At 51.5% G+C, this 17,698-nt stretch overlaps 1 protein-coding gene across 1 annotated transcript in view; it reads left to right on the forward strand.

Moving 5' to 3' along the window:
* LOC128278586 (uncharacterized) overlaps nucleotides 1–17,698 on the forward strand; it is a 41,752-nt gene that overhangs the window by 15,632 nt on the left and 8,422 nt on the right. The window contains exons 11-18 of the mRNA XM_053017315.1: nucleotides 2,703–2,865; nucleotides 2,967–3,086; nucleotides 8,237–8,655; nucleotides 8,724–8,956; nucleotides 9,029–9,387; nucleotides 9,475–9,541; nucleotides 9,614–9,733; nucleotides 9,827–10,035. Of these exons, the coding sequence (XP_052873275.1) occupies nucleotides 2,703–2,865; nucleotides 2,967–3,086; nucleotides 8,237–8,655; nucleotides 8,724–8,956; nucleotides 9,029–9,387; nucleotides 9,475–9,541; nucleotides 9,614–9,733; nucleotides 9,827–10,035 (1,690 nt within the window). The remainder of the gene's footprint in view (nucleotides 1–2,702; nucleotides 2,866–2,966; nucleotides 3,087–8,236; nucleotides 8,656–8,723; nucleotides 8,957–9,028; nucleotides 9,388–9,474; nucleotides 9,542–9,613; nucleotides 9,734–9,826; nucleotides 10,036–17,698) is intronic.

Consider the following 17,698-nt stretch of genomic DNA (forward strand, 5'->3'; position numbering starts at 1 on the left):
CGGTGTTGCATTAGGTGTGCACTTCAGTTTTATGAACTCTTCAAATTCAAGTGGCACCACTTGCAGTTGAAGCTCACATTTCACTTTCGAATATCGTTGTTTGGGGTTATTCGTTGTGAAATGCAGACTGTGCAAACCATTATCTTTGTTGGCCTTCTATCATGGAAGGTTCCATCACCGTATAAGTGACTTTTCGGGAAATTCCGTTGCATTGTTTTTTTAAAAGAACTGTTACGGCAGTAAAAAAATATCTGAAACTCGACGGTATATGGTGGAAAAAGTTGGCAAGAATGCACCCTCACAGTTGGTGAGATCAGCTGAGAGTTGTCCATTAAGAACTATTAATCAACAAACACCAATTGTTTATGCCAAACCTCTGAAAACATTCATAATCGTTAGAAACTCCACACCTACTTTGTTTCCTTCGACAACCACTAGTTTTGCGTGTGTGTATGTGTGTGATTTGTGGTGTGTGCGCGCTAAACCTACTAAACAACGGCCTACTGACATTGGCGCACTTGAAACGTGAATGTGAAGAAAAAAAACAGAAAAGTAAAGGCAAAATAAACACGGGAACGCCGCGGGACAAGGCCAACCCGCGTTGGCTGTGGGCCACAAACGGCAAATTGTTACAGCAACCCTGCGTGTGTGTTTCGTGTGTCAGCGTGTGCTCCACCACCCGTGTGACCAATGAGACCGAAGTGATCAACACCCGAGAGATCAACGATCAATTTGAAGAAATTACCCGAAGTTAATCCCCAAGTACCAGGATGTGGTTCCGCACGGGAAGCTTTCCCGACGATCGGTTCAGTGTGTCCACGCTGAAGAAGCGCATCCGGCGGAAGCATAAAAGTGACGATGGCCAAAAGACGGTGGTCGATGGCAGTAAATCGACGACGAGTGGCGCAGTGGTCGCCCCGGCAGCCGAGTCGGCGGCCGCCGCTAAGAAGAAGGAACCGCCGCCGCCGCCGGAAGAATCGGCCGTTACGCTCGGGTTGCTGGTAATCAGGGCACCGCCGCGCGCCTACAAAAAGAGCTCGTCCAAGAGTCGGCTCGACGGGGCGAAGAAAGCGGTCACGATGCCAATTACCGACACCAAGACGACGACCGGGTCGGCCACCATCAAGAGCTCGCGGTCCAACACGAACCTCAACCTAAACACGCTGATCAAGAACAAGCTGAACCACCACAAGCAGTCGCCGGCGAAGCTGCTGGCGAAGATCGCCGGTGATCCGTCCGAGGCTGGCGGCGGTGGTGTGGCGGTGGCCTCACCATCAGCCACTTCGTCGCCAGTTGCCGGACCGTACCCATTGGCGAACAGTAAATCCGTAAGCTACTGCGTTCACAGACCGTTCCGATGATCGCTTCCTAGGATCTGGTGGTTCGCGGCGTGGTTTCCACAACTCCGTCAGTCGCGTACTGGCGAAATGAAGTCGAAATTTGAGATTAGTCGGTTTATTACTACCCAAAAGTCGTTAAATGTATGGTAATGAGCACCGAGTGGTGTGTGACACATTTGTTTTCTGGCATTTTGCGGGATAACAAAAACAACAAGAGGATCGCCCACCACGAACCCCATTTCCTAGCGCCCATTTGTGACGGCCCGATCCGATGTGTCCCAGATGTCGGTAATGTGTACACTCTTCTTCCTTGTCTCGTCCCTTTTCTTGTCGCCACTGCTCACGCTCCGGAACAACGCATCACGCACACGACGGTACGACACACACCATGTGGTCCTAATTTTAATGCCCAAAAACCCATCAACCACACCCCCGGGGACAATGTGTACGGTGGGAAAAACGCGCATAAACAAAAACCCGGGTTGTTGGGCGCAATGCAGATAAACAATTCCCGGTCGCATCTGCTCTACCTGAGCAGCGGCAATCTGGCCCCGGGCCACCACAAGAAGTACAAACTGCAAAAGTCCAAGTCCAGAAGGAACCTACAGCAGCAGCAGCAGCAGCAACTACAGCAGAAACGTTCCTCGATCGTGTCCTCCTCGTCAGCCGGGGAGTGTTTCACCCTTTCGGCGGAAGATGGCGTTGACGGCACTGCTGTCAGCGCGGCGGAAGGATCTGACGAAGTAGGCCAACCGAGCGAAGCGACCGGAAATGGTAAATATGCTGGCAATTGTCGACGACCGGGATGTGAACGGTTTGGATTGAGGCTTGATGAAGTGAACCTTCCTGCAACACCCTAGCCCTAGCACTAAGGTTAATGTATGCCACGAAACATGAAACTCTACCCAGGGCTTACCGAAGGCCAAACGGGTCGAATTCTTAGCCCGTCGCGGTCATCAAATCCTATAGAAAAGTTGGTTTGCATTTGCATAAGATGTTTCCGCTGTCTCGATTGGTCTCGCCTGTGTCTTGTCCCTCTCGGCGGCCGGAGCTCTCTTGTTGACCTACGGCGCCAAAAGTCGGTGGCCAACTGTTGGTGACATCACCGCGCGTGGAAGATGAGTTTCAAAAATGGGGAAAAAATGGTTACATCGTCCGACGACGTGTTTGGCCTAAACATAGAGCGTGGTCTCATACCGGCGCGCGGGGGTTTACCTGTGCATCACCGAAGGGAGTAGCCCGTGTAACTGTCTTTTGAACCAGCAACAGCATTCTGTGACACATTCTGCTGATACCAACTCTCGATCTCGATGCACTTTGAACCTAACTCGTCAACCGTCCTAACGTCTCGATCAATTGCAGAACGTGGCGCAAACATATCATTGGCTCGCCAGCCGTCGGATCGGCGGCAGGATTCGAGCGGACACCTCGGCAACACTAGCGGCACGGCCGACCATCTCAGCACCTCCACCTCCGATGCCTACGGTTACAAGCAGGTCGCCGACGACGATCAGTTCCGCGAGAAGTAAGTTAACGCGGGCCCTTATATGAACTTCCTTTTAGGCACCGATTGGGAAAGTGTTTCATTCGTTTATTTCTTCTTAAACCACTTCCTTCCCGTTGCAGCGTAAAATCGAAATCGGCCCCTGTGTCCGTTAACCGATCGGAGTCGTACAAGGAGCGTTCGCAGAAGAAAACCCGAACCACGCGGAGGAAAACGTCCGATCCGAGCCTAACGAAAACGGCGTAAGTATCGCTGCTTTGAATAACGTTCGCCGGAATGAAGAGAGTTTTCTTGGTTCTCCCGCGTCGTCGTGGTGTGGTGTGAAGCTCCCTAATCGAAGGTCCTCGTTCAAGAACGCACGAAAGTGACCGGATTTGCTGCTGCGAAACAAACAAACACACCATTTGATGTTCTTCGGTGCTCGATGAACAACGAAAAAATCCGCCTGAAACATATTTGGATTGACCGAAAAATTTGGCATCCTTTTTTTTTGTTTGATCGTGTGCGAAATGTTTTGACGCGTGCAGAGCATAAACAACGCGAATCCCGGGGTGCACGGATCGCGAAGAGATGCACGCAATCCGTTATTGGAAGGTCCGAGAAATGTTACGATGTTGGCATATTTCCGAAAACATCGCTACCGTGGAATTTCCGGCCTCTCTCTCACTCGTGTAGAATTTCGTGGTGGTCGACGCACAACGTTCCTGTTTCTTACCCAGGTGACAACGTTTCAATACGAAAAAGCTGTCCACGTCATTCGGGGACTCAATTCCGTCGTCGTTCACAGCGAGCGGGAGAGAGAAAGAGAGACCGACGAACTCCAACAGCTCAGGAGAAAACAGAAAACCCGGAACCTTTACTTGCCACGACGATTGACAACGAATCGATTAATGAACCAACAACCGGACCAGCCAGCCAGCCCATCCGCGGCGCACCTGTGGCGGTGACCCTCGGGGGTGGCCCTCTTTCTCCCCGATTTCTTCCCGACCGACCGCCGGAAGACGGTACCGCGCGGAGAACACCATCATCATAAAGAGCGCAATCCGAGGGGGAAAGATAAACAGCTGACGTAAGCTGAAAATAGACACGGTGCGGTGTGTCCGTTTCGAATGGATCCATTGTGTGTCTGTGTTTGTGTGTGTTTAGGGGTTTGGGGCCCCGGTCGGTCGCGCTGTGTGTGACGTTGGTTGACCTGCTTCTGCTAGGACGTCGTACCAAAGAGTTCCGCGCTACGCACGCTAAGCAAACACATTTACTGCGCGTAAAATGATCCGCATCCGCTAGAAGGGACCGAAAGAGAGAGAGAGAGAGCGCCCGCTATAGAAGCATCCTTTTTATGGGACCCTTCCCGCTCGTCCACAAACGCTGGCTGCTCCTCTGGTCTGCCTTCCACATTGATTAGCGTGAAAAGATGTCCACTGCAATCAGCAGGCAGCCAACCTGGGGGAAGCATTGACGTTCGCTGACTAGTGTTGCTCATCGAAAGGGCGTCACTGGTAAACTTAATTATCTCTGTCGGAATCGTGATGCAATTATACTGCATTTTTCCGGATTATAATGGCCGCCCGGGACGAAACGAAACGTCTGTTTGAAGACCAGTTTGTCATTTGAATAATTTGCCCGATGGTAATCAATTGATTGGCTAATGCTCTCGCCGCACTGGACACTGGACTTTGCTCACTTTACTTTGTGAAAATTGGCGTTAGAATTTTTCGCTCTAATTCATCGCGGATCGTATTATTTTGCCTTTTTTCCAACATCAGCAATTCCCACTTCTGTGTTTAATCACCGTCTCTACTCGTAGTTCGTCGCGATTCCGGAAGTGAAACACGTCGTCGCCATCACTTGCACATCGAAGCAACCTTCGTCAGCCAATGCTCTTCCGCTTTCGCTGCACTTTGACAGCTGAACGCGCTCGCCACAGTGGCAGTGGACTGCCAGTGGAAATAGAAACGTTTCCGCCCGGTGGCGCACGCCACCTTCTCTGTGTCGCCCGGACACCCAGTGGCGGTGCGGTAGACCACCCATTTTATTCGTCGTAAATTACCCTGCTCTCAGGATACTTTATTACGCTGAAGAAGACGCTTGCCAGGAGGAGGAACAAGACCTCCGGGTGTCCGCACATTCCCAACTGATCTCGTAGTCAGTACCACCTGCCATCCCGCCAGGTGCGCCCGTAGCGCCAGCCTCAGGATCAGGCCGTTGGCCGTCGTCGGTCGCTGTGGCAATATGGTGTCGATGAGTGAAAACTTTTCCCACCACGCGCACCTACCATTCCGTCGCACCGTTTTGGGACCATCCTTCCCTCGCACAACACCTGGAAATGGACGGGTGGATTTTGCGATTGAGAGATATTGAGCCGCTGGTGTGGTAGTTGTGTGCGGCGCTACTCCGGGCTACTTCGGGGCAGCGGCGGGTTCGGGTCGTTGGTGGGCCTAGCATCACCACCCATATCGTGGTCGTCATTCCAGACGCGTGGAATCGTCGGGTTTCTTTTTCTCGCCTCGTTCCGTTTGAGTCTTCTGCCGTCGTCGTAGTAGTGGTAGTAGTAGCTTCGCGGGTGGATCTGCTCTCCGGTGGTGCGCTCAGTTCGGGTTCTCGGGTTTTGCGCGTTCGCGCGCGCGTGTACTCTTTTCTTGTGCGCGTCCCTTGCGTTCGGGCCAGCCAGTGCCAGTGCCAGTGGGTCGATGTGTACAGTCCCCCCGGTACTGCTGCTAGTGTGCAACGGACGGGATCCCGTGATGCGTCGACGGTCGGTTCGTTTGGCGCGCGTAAAGTCCGCGTCATTCTCCACCGGTGGACCAAGCTCTCCGTGCCTGTGAGTAGTGTGTATTGTCCGTAGGTGGCTCTCGATAGTGTCGCGCAGCGCCAGCCGCGGGGACAGTTCGAGTGAAGTTTTAGCGAATACCTTCGCTTTGAGTGCTCCATTCTGGGGACGATTTTCCTGAGGATTTCGGGACCTTCACTTCCATGTACACAAACCAAGAACCCACAGCATCTAGCGCACCGCATCCGATAATTACTTGGTTATGCTGTTAATCGTTTTCTAGTTGTGCGCGGCGGTGGCGGCGGCGTTGGTCGCTAACCTTGAGAAACTCAACACCACACACCGAGCGAGAGCGCACCTACACATAACTCCATAAACCATTTTGGGTGCATCTCTTTACCGCGCGCGCCAGAACACCGGCCTGTTCTCTCGGACGCAAAGGAAACCCAGCCAAAAAACCGGGGCTGGAAAAAGAAAAACACACACAAGTCTGGGGCGGGAATTGCAGATACCACCCGGGTCCGGGTTTCGGTGTAAACGTAAACAAAGTGCGCGACTTCAAACCACGCTCCACAAAAAATTCAAATTGCGCCATACATGCTCCTAATCCTGCGTGAGGCAGGTTGCTTGTTGCTGTTGCAGCAAGAGAACTGAGAAAGTCGACGGCCGCTGTATGTTTGTTGCCGTCCCGAATCGCCTGTGTGTGTTTACAATCGGGCGCGCCATAGTTTTCCATCGAAGCTCTCGAAGCGCAAATTTTCCTTTCATGTGTTTCCCGTTCGTTTGGTGGAAAATGCGTGTTTTCTTTCGGGTATTGGATTTTTTCTAGCACACGGTGGTTGCTGTCGCCAGACAATCGCGCGACCCAAGAAGACGAAAGTTCGCCCTTTTCCGAGGAGTGTAGCGCCTCCGCACGAAAAGTCGTCCCGATGATAAATGAGCCGTGCAGTCCCACACGGACACCCGTGTCGGCAGACAAGGGAACCTGCTGAAATGTCAACATATGATTGGTCGGTACGGTGCGACCGTCGAAAGAGAGAGAAAGAGAAAGCGAGCAAAGTGGCCGTTAAGGAAATGGAACACCGTTTGGCGATCGTTACTTAGCGCGGTCCACAGGATAGAGCGGGTGTTCCATCGTCAGGATATAGGTTATCCTATCCGATGGGCCCCAAGCGGAGGACCAGAACGAATTGAGGCACCGCTCGGGGACGAGGGAGAAGCACACTCATAAAACAGTAACGTTTTAATGAAGTTCCCGAGTCCGTTCTATTCTCTTCCGGTCCATTTTAGCACACCGTCGCACAGTCGAAGCTATAAAGCTTACACATTCATCCATGTGTGTGTTGGTAATCCTGTGAACCTTTTCTGGTCTGCTTTGTGACAAATAGAGCGACTTTCTACAACTCCTGTGGCGCAGATCTCCGACACCGTTTTGATGCCGTCGTCCAGTTGAGACTGCAAAACTTTTGCTAAAATTAAACTATCACAATCCAATACCGCGGGCTACACTTCGCCTCCGCAAAGTATTGATTTTACTAACAACCCCTGGCCGGCGCCGCCGCCGTCACGTAGAGTGTCGTAAAACGTCCATCATCCGCGTCTAGGTACAAAGTAACAACGGGCATGGACATGCCGGCGGGAGTCTCAGTTTATAGCAAAATTTCTACTCCCACCTCCGACGGCGAGCGGGAGATTGAAATTGCTTTCTCATTTACTTTTGTACCGTGCGCCATGTGTGTGTGTCGTTCCTGACGACCTAACGCTGCTGAGTGGCACCCGTTGACCCGATTGTTGTGCAGCCAGTGTCCGAAGAAGGCCAGTGGCAAAAATAATAATTACAACACACAAAAGCTGACGGATGGGCAGATTAGAAGGCAGAAGAGCCGGGGGATTAGGCCCGTACAAACCGCAAACCCCGAAGTGTCCGCCGGCAGAATGGACACTCGTAAGCCGACAGGAATGACCGAACGGAGCCGATATACGAGCCACCGCTAGAGCAATGTCAGTTGTACGGCTTGGAAACGGCTCAGCAGGCCTTGATCAATGAATCCCCCAAAGTAAGGAGGGGAAGAGTGTGCAGGTGTGTTTCGTTACAACTCATTCGAGTGGTCCCCAGAGCGGTGACCCCACTTGATGGAGGAAGTCATACAACATTGGCTACAGTTTGTGAATTCCCTTTCGTCATTAAGGGTGAACAAAATGCAATGCTCTCTAATAATTACTATTCGAAAAGGTAAAAGGTACCATCAAAAAGAGCAGGTAACTAGAGTCCACTGTTTGCTTTGTTGCGTTACGGCGCAAAATGTTTGCGTCCCGCCATCCCCATCGAGACACCTACGTGTTCCGGATCCGGGGGTTTTCTTTTTCTCGCCCGGTCATTGGTAAACATTTTCCAACCTGGCGCACGGCCATATGTTTTGTGAAGCGCCGGGCCACAGTCACACACACGACGGAGTAGGAAACCTAGGAAACGAGTCGCGGCAGTCGTTAGTCTGAACCGTCTGAACCGCCGATCCCCATTTGTTCTGCATTAAAACGCAAAGTTCACCTGCAAAGAACACACCTTCGTTCTTTTTCTGTGTTTGTTAATCCATTTTCCATTTTCATTTTTCCGGCGTGTAACAGTGACGAACAGAATGAAGCGTCCTCGTTGGCCAACAACAACTATTCCAGCAGTTCCACATCTAGTCTTCCATTGGCCTTGGACAGCCGGTCGACCTCGCTGGAGGCGGTCGGTGGTAGCGGCGGCGGTGCAACGACAGCGGCTTCCTCGGCTGGTCCAGCGGGAGCCGCCAGCGGTGCACTCCCAACGCATTCGCCCGGGGCCACCGGCCTGCTGTCGGCTCCGTCGGCGGGTACTGGCGCGGGCAGCGCCATTGGAACGGCCGGGAGCGCCGGAACCACCGTTCCGACGGCCCGCGAGTGGATCGACAGCGAGGACGAGGGCACGGCCGAACCGGAGGCGGACTGGAGCTCGAACATACCGCCGGAAATACTCTCCTCGATCAGTGATCTCGAAAAGAAGCGCCAGGAGGTGATCAATGGTAAGTGGCACCGTGGCACCAGTGGCAAGGCTTTGATCTAATCTAATATCGATCTCATCTCTCGGCAGAAATATACCAAACCGAGCGGAACCACGTGCGCACGCTGAGGCTACTGGAGGGAATCTTCATGCGGCCGCTCCAAGAGTCCGGCGCGCTTCCGCACGAACTGCTGAACCTGCTGTTTCCCCACTCGCTGATCCACCTGAAGGATCTGCACGGTGCGTTCGAGTTCAAGCTCAAACAGCGGCGCAGCGAGCACGTGAATGTGGTGCGCGAGATCGGCGATCTGCTGCTCTCGATGGTAAGCGACCGGACGGACCTCTAGGCGGCGGCACATTGACGGTGGCTTACCTCTTTCTTTCATCACTTTCAGTTTGACGGTCACAGTGGCGAGGAGCTGCGCGAACACGCGGCCCACTTCTGTGCCCGCCAGCAGATTGCGCTCGAGGCGCTCAAGGAGCGGCGGAAAAAGGACGAACACTTGCAGCGTTTGCTGATCAAAGCGGAATCGCACAAGGCGTGCCGTCGGTTGCAGCTCAAGGACCTACTGCCGACGGCGCTGCAGCGGCTCACGAAGTACCCGCTACTGTTCGACAACCTGTACAACTTTACCGTGCGCAGTGCGCCGAAGAACGAGGGCGAGGCGCACGCCATCCGGAAGTCGCTCGTCTCGGCCAAACGGATCCTCGATCACGTCAATCAGGCGGTGCGCACCGAGGAGGATATGCATAAGTGAGTGCAGCGGACCGGAACGTGGTGATTGGTGGATAAATTTCATTCCCGTTTTCTTTTGTTTCACTTCCTTCCCGCCCGGTGTAGGTTATTAACAATCCAACGGAAGCTCGATAAGAGCGGGCTGGATAAGGACGCTTCTAGTGAATTTAGGGTGAGTGTTCGAAACGGGCGGTATTTATAGGCGGGACCCGTTATTATTACACTTGTCTTCCCTCTTTCGTAGAATATTGATCTTACCGTACGCAAGCTCGTCCACGATGGGACGCTAACGATGAAGAAGAATCCCGGCGTACAGCTGCACGGACTGTTGTTTGAAGATATCATGGTGTTGCTCCAGAAGCAGGTATGTGGCCGAATGCTCTATTTGTAGTCTCTTTGCCGATTGCGCTAGACGAAATTGAACTAATTGTGTGCCATCTTATCTTTGCCGCTGCAGGACGACAAATATCTTCTCAAGTATCACTCTAGTCCCGGTCTCGGTGGAAGCGAAAGCAAGTACGCCGAGGGCCGCTTCAATCCGATCACCAAAATCAATCTCATTCTGGTGCGACAGAGCGCGGTCGATAAGAACACGTTCTTCCTGATCAACACGAACGTGTCGCAGATGCTGGAACTGACCGCACCGAGCAGTACCGAGTGCAAAACGTAAGTAAGATTTTACCCCAAAGACCCACCACCAATGAGCCCCGAGGAGATGGCCACATAGCGATTAGCAAACAGAGCGGCTCTGAATATGTGATTCCGGGGAGAGCTAGAGCTGGGGCTGCATTTCGAACAATTGACGCTTGACGCATAATGTGGCACAAGTTTTTGAAGCCGAACAAAAAGGCTCTCCGAGCGCGCCGCGCTGGATGTGTGCATATCATTTATCTCGCCCGAGATAATACGCGGATCCTGGTTGATTTAAAATTCATTTTGCTCGCCGTGATGCGCTCCACACATCCATCGCCCGGATATTTGCATACCAAAGGGTTCGAGGCTCGAAATCGCACGACATACGCGGTACAAAAGAACCGCGGTTCGAATTAGGGATTCCACATCCGGCTGGTTTCGCTCGCTCGTTACTAGCCGGTCGGGAAACACATTATTTGCAATATTTCGAAGCAAAACTGTGGCTCTTCAACACTTCGTGTTCATTTTCGTTGGAGAACCCGTTGAGCTGAACCGCTTCAGCAACCTTAAAGGGGCGTATCAGTAAACGAAGAGCTATATTTAGTGGTGGAGTTTTACCGAAAATGGTTACGCTTCGGTTATGAATCAGTTGGTCGGTTATGTGAGAGGATATATTTTTAGGATAAAAGGGTACCGGTTTCACTTGTTTGGGGGCCCCATTTTACAAAAGAGCGAGAAAATAAACCCAACCATCCTGCTGCCCACAGTTGGATGCGTTACTCATCAGTCGTGTATTTTAACCACGGTTCGGTGCACATGGAGACGATGAGTAAGACTTGTTTTGGGTTGCCATTTCGCCCCGGGCAGCGCGAGAACCGTAGGCGAGCACCTAACAATGTAGTGTTCGACCATCTGGAGCAATCTTTTGTAACAATTAATTGTCTCCCACATCCTGTTTCTCAGTTGAGTGGCCCAAAATGGGGTGCTTGGCAAGCGCTCCCGAGGGGACTTTCTTTTAAAGCTGCTTCGGTTGGCCAATAAACACTAACTGGATCTACTCGAAGGGAAACAGTGTCCGTGGCTCAAAACGGCCGTTTAATTAACATTGCCATTCAGTTTTCGGCAGAGCGATGCAAACCGTGATGCTGCGATGGCCCGGGAATGGGCCCTTCTCGGGCTCAAGGCTCTCTCTCTGCAAAAGCTGCAAATGACAGGCAAAAAGGTTTGTGCCAACTGGAAAACCCAGAGAGGGCGCACTAGAAGAAATTAAGAACAAACAGCATTGCGCTGTGCCACCATTGCCTTTGTTTGGGTTGGTAATGTTCGGTAAACAAGCCCCACGCGGTAGGAATGTGCCGTTTGCGTTAAAGTCCTTCCAAGAACCAACCCTTGCTCGCTCGCTGATGAATGCTTGATGCCCGTCATAATGGTACGGACAAACGGAGCCTCACAAAGGTTATGACCGGGTCTTAAAGAGACCTAGAACAGCGTTTTTCACAGAGTGAAAGCGGTTTTTTGGGGAATGCTGGAGCTACCCGCGAAGTCATAGTCAAAAGTTTTGCTCTCGACTGAACCTTCCCGAAACACGTCATCAAAAGGTCTACAAATAAATGAATGTGCCCGTAATTTTGAGGGTCCGGACGCGCAGGATAACGGCAAACGGAAAGGGACTCAAGGGAACCGAAAAGGGGATCAAATGCAAACGGAAAAAGGGAGCCACATAAAATATCAATGAAGCACCAATCACGCGGCCATACTTTGCATTTCTCAGTGCCCCACTGTATTGGTTCTCAGCGCCCCCGGTTTTCATGGCAGGGTCTGCCACCGACACAAACTCTATATACACAGTTTCTGTTGGCCCCATCCTCCTCCAGCACAACATTATTTGTTGGCCGCGCGTTGGCCACTGTGTTTTGCGCTGCGCTCCAGAAAATCTGTTCTCGCACACAGCGTCACGGCGTTTTTTGGCCCAGTGGCCCGCGCGTGGGCAGGAACACGAACACGCTTCCCAAGAAAGCGCAACCTCTGGAAAGCGGTCTCCGGTCTACGGACTCCCTCCACCGAGAAAGGCCTCTGCTGTGTACATATTTGCGCTTCGTAGATCAATCAAGGGACGAACCGAAAATCCGGCACTTTTTGGGAACGGATGGCGGTGAGGCTCTCCCTCACGCTCTCTCGTAAACACACGGCCTGGGGCCACTCGAAGTGTGAATGACGATTAGCAGCCGCGCCAGATCAGCCCGGAAAATCGGGCCACTGCGTTTCCCCGGGTGCGGTCAAGTGCACATACCGGGCAAATCGTGTCCTGAATTTTACGACCGCCGCCGTGCGCCCTTCGGAGTGCTCCTCAACCCAGTGAACAATTTTGAGTGCCCGAGCCGAAAATCCACGATGACGTCGACGGTTCGACGGCGCCTCGACATCGCTTCGGCAACGGTCCTATGTATATTTTCTTGAGCAAATTGTTCTAAACCGTTGTTTAGCCGCCGAAGGGCCCAAGGCGCGCGCCGTCGATATAAATTCTCTCGAGCGTTCTCTCTCCCTCTCTTCTATGTGTCCCCTCTCTTCTTTGTATTCCCCCATTTTCTTTCTCTTCTCTTCCCCGACCCCAAATAAAATAGTTCGTGTTTGGTCGGTTTCGAATCGGTATATTTTTTTCTCTCTTTTCTTTGGATCACTCTCACTGTCACTTTTCACTATCGGTATGATGCGGTGCGGATGATGCTTGGTGTCGACGCAGACACTTGTTGTTGCATGTTTTGTGTTGGAATCCCATCAATCCATTTAGTCGGGCATCTGAAACGAGCAGAGTGAAAACTTTTGAACACTATTTGAACATTACTGAACACTGTCCAATAAACTTACCTGGATTATTTCTATCAGGATCACACATGATTGAACGAAAAGCACTGAACGAGAACTTGACACTTAGGAAATACCAAGTCAGAAGCTTCGCCCCGACACGAAAATTGAACTAAGTCCTAACCGAACAAAATAGATACTGACTGTCGTCGGTGGTCCCGAACATAGAATTTCTTCGCTACCCTTCCCTACCTACCTCACCATGCACTCGGACTTGTAAAAATTTCCGAATGCCCGGCGACACAGACCCGGCGACTGCCGGGTCTGTGTGTCGCTCTGTCTCTTTTTTTCTATTCCTTTCCCTTTCCCTCGTCCGTTCGTCTTCCACTTGCTCCGTTCGCTTCGTTTCTCGGCCCTTCCTCCCTTCCCTCTCCGGGTAAATGAAACCCACAAGCTCGCGTTCGGCCCGTCTCGGCTCTTTTGCCCTTCCATCTCCAGGTAATTCAAACCCACAAGCTCGCGCGTGGAACTCCCTCCTCTCATGGTTTCCTCCGCTCTTTTCCGCCGCTGCCTACGAGCGGACCCTCACGAGCCCGCCTGCCCGACTTTTCTCTTCCTCGTCGCAGGCAGAGGGGGTTCGGTTTCAGCCTTCCTCATCCCTTCCTCAGGCCGAGGGGTACCGCGGGCACTCAAAATTGTTCACTGGGAATGAAGTCGCTCCGAGTGTGTCACCGTTAAACGGAGCGTACCGCAAATCACGACCTGTACATTACGCGCGCACTCGAGAGGACCAGACCGGGGCGACGGGATCTCTAGTCATAATAAGTGTGCATTTTCCGGGCCCGACTCCAGCCAGAGTCCTGAGCTGGCACAGGAAGGAAGCTGGCGGTAGCCATGTGGTGCGGTGACCGTGTTTTCTTATCGCCCGGTGTGCTGTTGACTGCCTGTCCGAGGGAACGGAAATGGAACGAGAAAATGGGATTACCATAACAAAGCACCACCGTCAAGGGCTTTCGGTCGATCTTTTAATCTCTCCGTTTCTCACCGCACGGCGGCGTGTCGGGGACGACCTTCACAGAGTCGGATCGATTTTCCACGTAAATTCGTGTGGTCGAAAAACGCACAACCGCCCCGTCGTCGTATCTCTCAATTGGCTCTACTGTGTTAGGTGTTTCACTTTTTCATACATTTCACCGGCTTTTCCGTATCTTCTTGTTCCGGGTCTACATTTTGATTAATATTTTGTCTTTTGAATTCTTTGGAAAGTTTTGAAAAGTATTCACATGTAACTCAATTTTAGCTTTGTTTTAGAATGTTTTGAGCGTTATTTTAAACTCTTAAATCGGACCGAATTTATGCCTTCGAACAACGCTGCGGTTTATATCATTCATTTGCTTCCAAACATCGGCACCAATTATGGCGCAGAATTTCCAACATTGTCTCAAAGATGGGGCCAGAATGTGTTGGCTACCTACCGGTGTAGTGGCCATTATTTTGAAGAAAATAGTCTCTCGAATTAGTAGCATGCGTGATGTTGATACTTGTGTTGTTCATTAGCTCGACTGGCCTTCAGTTGGCACTCCAGCTTTCCAGCAGCTGCCCGCTCGGAAGTAGTAGTGCTGAAATCCTGAGTACCAAATTTAAATTAATAATTTGTAGTATATGCAACGCACACCGTCGTTAGCGGAAAACACCCCACCGCCATGATCACCCTGTGCGTTGTTTATAGTACGACGCCGATGGCCAGCGAGCGAGCGAGAAACGGAGGAAAATACTACCGAACGAGTGGCCGACAGAGCAGGAGAGAGAGCGAACGAATGAAGATAAAATGTGCGCAAGGCAACCGTGGTCGTCGTCGTCGTCGTCGTCGGTGTCGGTGTCGTTCGGGTGGGTCGGCTGGTTGGTGTGTGCTGTGTGTCCCTCATATATGGCCCGGTGGCCCTTTTGGCGAGCTCTCGTGGTGCCCGACCAGTAACCGGCTACCCGTTGAACCGGACAGACAATCTCTCTCGGTCGGTGTCATTGCGGTGTCCTCCCAGGAGTGGTGGTAACCTTCCGAAAGGTGGCACCATCGTGTTCTCGTGTAAACGTAACGCTCCGTAGAAGATCCTTCACGGACACGATCCTCGATTCCTAACACGCCCCAGTGTGCTGTGCTCCGCGTATGGTTTCGTTAAAACAGGAATAATTCTGACGTGTGTCCCCCCTCGGTTCGTGGTCGACCGATTGACCGGTATCCGATCGATTTCGTTCGCCGAATTTCCCATACCAGGCGCACACCAGAATCTGCCGATCATCTGCTGCCGTCCCTCAAACCTGCATAAAGACATTCGGGAGGAAGTTAGACACCGCCGTGTTCCGCCGTGTTCCGCCGTGTCCCTCTTCCGTCCGGGTGGGCGGGTTCCCTCACGCATCGCGTGCAATGCGGGCCGCCCCGATCTTTGTTTGTTTACATCTCTTTCGACATTAGTGAGCCCCCCGAGCTCCGAAAACGTTTAAAACTCGCCAATTCGGTGTGCGGGTGTGGCTGACCAGCAGCAGCAGCCTCTGTGACTGACTTGTGTGTTGTGTGGTGGGCGGTGGTGCGTTTTGCTGCGAATGTTATTCTAATTGTTGTAGCGGCGGCTCCAATTCTCTCACGCGCAAACGACGCAAGCGGATGGACAATTTGCGTGCCCCCGGCCTGTCACGGTTGATCACGCTGTCGGCTGCCCCGCCCGCTCTGGGGCTTGGAATTATCACCCCCGCATAAGAGCACTGCACGCGCCCGGATCCCTCCGATGTTTGCGCATACCCGAAGCGTTATGATTCTGCAGTACGATAAAACTAATCGGGCGCCGTAGGCGAACGTGTGGTAATGGCTGTATGAACTATTTGACAAACTAGTGTTCCACCGTATGTGGGGTGAGCAACTAATTTATTCGCTTTTGTGCGGTGCGTTGTCCATCTGATACTTTCCGAGGCGCTCGTAATGGATAACGCCCAGCCGATCCCACCAAATGAAATGGAAGCATTGAAACCAAAGACTCTAACCGTGGCTTCTTCCTTCATTCGATGAGTTTCCGTTTGGCCTACCGTTTTGGCACTCTGTGACCACAATAAATTGATCCCCATCGATTGACTTCACAGTAAACTACGTAAGGTTTCCCCGAAGGTTTCGATATTTCAAATCAAAAGACAATATCAAACGTCTCAAAAAAATGATTTACTCAGAGTACAATATCGTTCAAATGACCGCCTCCATTAAACACACAAAAAGCGGGCATTTTTCATTGTATTTGACAACATTTCGGGCATAGTAGCAGCAACTTCCACTGTGATGTTAGCTTTCAGTTCTTCAGTGGTCTTCGGTTGGCCGGCATAAATATTTCGCTTCAAATTGCCTCACATAAAGAAGTCAGAAGAAATTCGGCAACAATAAGCAGACACAGTTTTCATAGTTGAACGATTATTTTCAATGTAGAGCGCTACAATTTCAACCCGCTCTTTTGGCGTAAATCGATCTATGACTAAAACGGCATAGACCAACGTTTCAGAATGTGGCTGATATATCAAAATCGATTGACAGATGGCGGAGTTATCCAACATTTAAATATCCCCTGTCGTAAATATGCACCCTGTACACGCGCTGTACACGTTTGTACACTAATTCTCTAATGTACGTTGAATTCTTAAGTATGTTTTATAACTAGCCTACAAGCTACTTATGATGGGGAAAGGCATTGTTGCTTGACCGGGAAAACTATGGTAGCAGAATAGAACAAGAACATACAGTTGTGTTTTCCATCCACCCCTTAGTTAAGCCTTCTTCAATTATAGTCGACGGCATGAGGCTTCTCTTCTAGTATTCGTTCGCACCCCATTCGTCCCATTCGTTTATCCCTTTTCTTTATTTTTTTGAGCAACTTTACTTTGTGTAAATTTCCCTCACCATTTGCGTCAAGTAAGTTAACTTGCCAGGAGCTGTTTAAGAAAAGAAAATGGGCCACGCACGGTTGTGACCAACAAAAAACTTACGGAACACTCGTACTTAGAGGTTATGTGTTTGACACTTGCAATGCAATGTTTGCTTAGATCGACCCCATTGGATTTCCAGTTGCTGCAACAAAGCGGTACATTAAATGCTCACTGTTGCGCCTGTGAAGTAAATCAAAAGAGAGCGACTATTTTCTGCTTTCAGTGGCTTTACGCTCAAACCAAACAGAAACGGCCCGTCGAATGTATGTTTTCGCTAATCGATGAAAAAAAAAACACCAGTCAAAACAGTTGTGTGCACACAACAGCGCCGGAGCGGTCGGGTCCGGGTTTCCCCCTTTTTTCCCGATAAATTAATGCATCGGCAGCAAACGGAGCGCGCGATGATGGGAAAGTGTCCCCCGCGCAGCACGACGCCTAGGGACACACGGCTCACACAATAGCTAAATGAATGCATAATTGCAAGGAAAGTGAAGCTCGCTGGCGTGCACCATCATCCCGAGCGCGCGCGCGTTTGGCGCGTCTAATCGCACTCCGGGTGCGTTTGAACCGGTTCACGCGCAATTAACATTATGTCGTCGCTGACCGTGGCGGGCCCCGATGTCGTCGCCGACGTCGCCGTCGTCGAGGAAGGATGATTGAAAGTTGAATGCGCCAAAAGTAAATTGCCCGTGTTGTTGCGCCGATACGCGATATCATCAGCGTCGGGTTGAGTTGCTTGTTTGTTGTACCGGGCCTGGCCGACCGCCAGCCAGCCAACGAAACAATATCGTAATTGACATTTCATCCCACTTACCTATTGTGGATGTTGCTGTCCTCTCCACGGCCCGGGTCGAGACAGCATTCCGTATGGCGTACCAACCGAGGCCGCGAGACCGAGCCCGAGACACATGATGTGACAAGGTCTTGCTAAACGCAC

The sequence above is a fragment of the Anopheles cruzii genome, chromosome 2 (genome assembly GCF_943734635.1).
Source record: "Anopheles cruzii chromosome 2, idAnoCruzAS_RS32_06, whole genome shotgun sequence".
In the NCBI taxonomy this organism is placed as follows: Eukaryota; Metazoa; Arthropoda; class Insecta; order Diptera; family Culicidae; genus Anopheles; species Anopheles cruzii.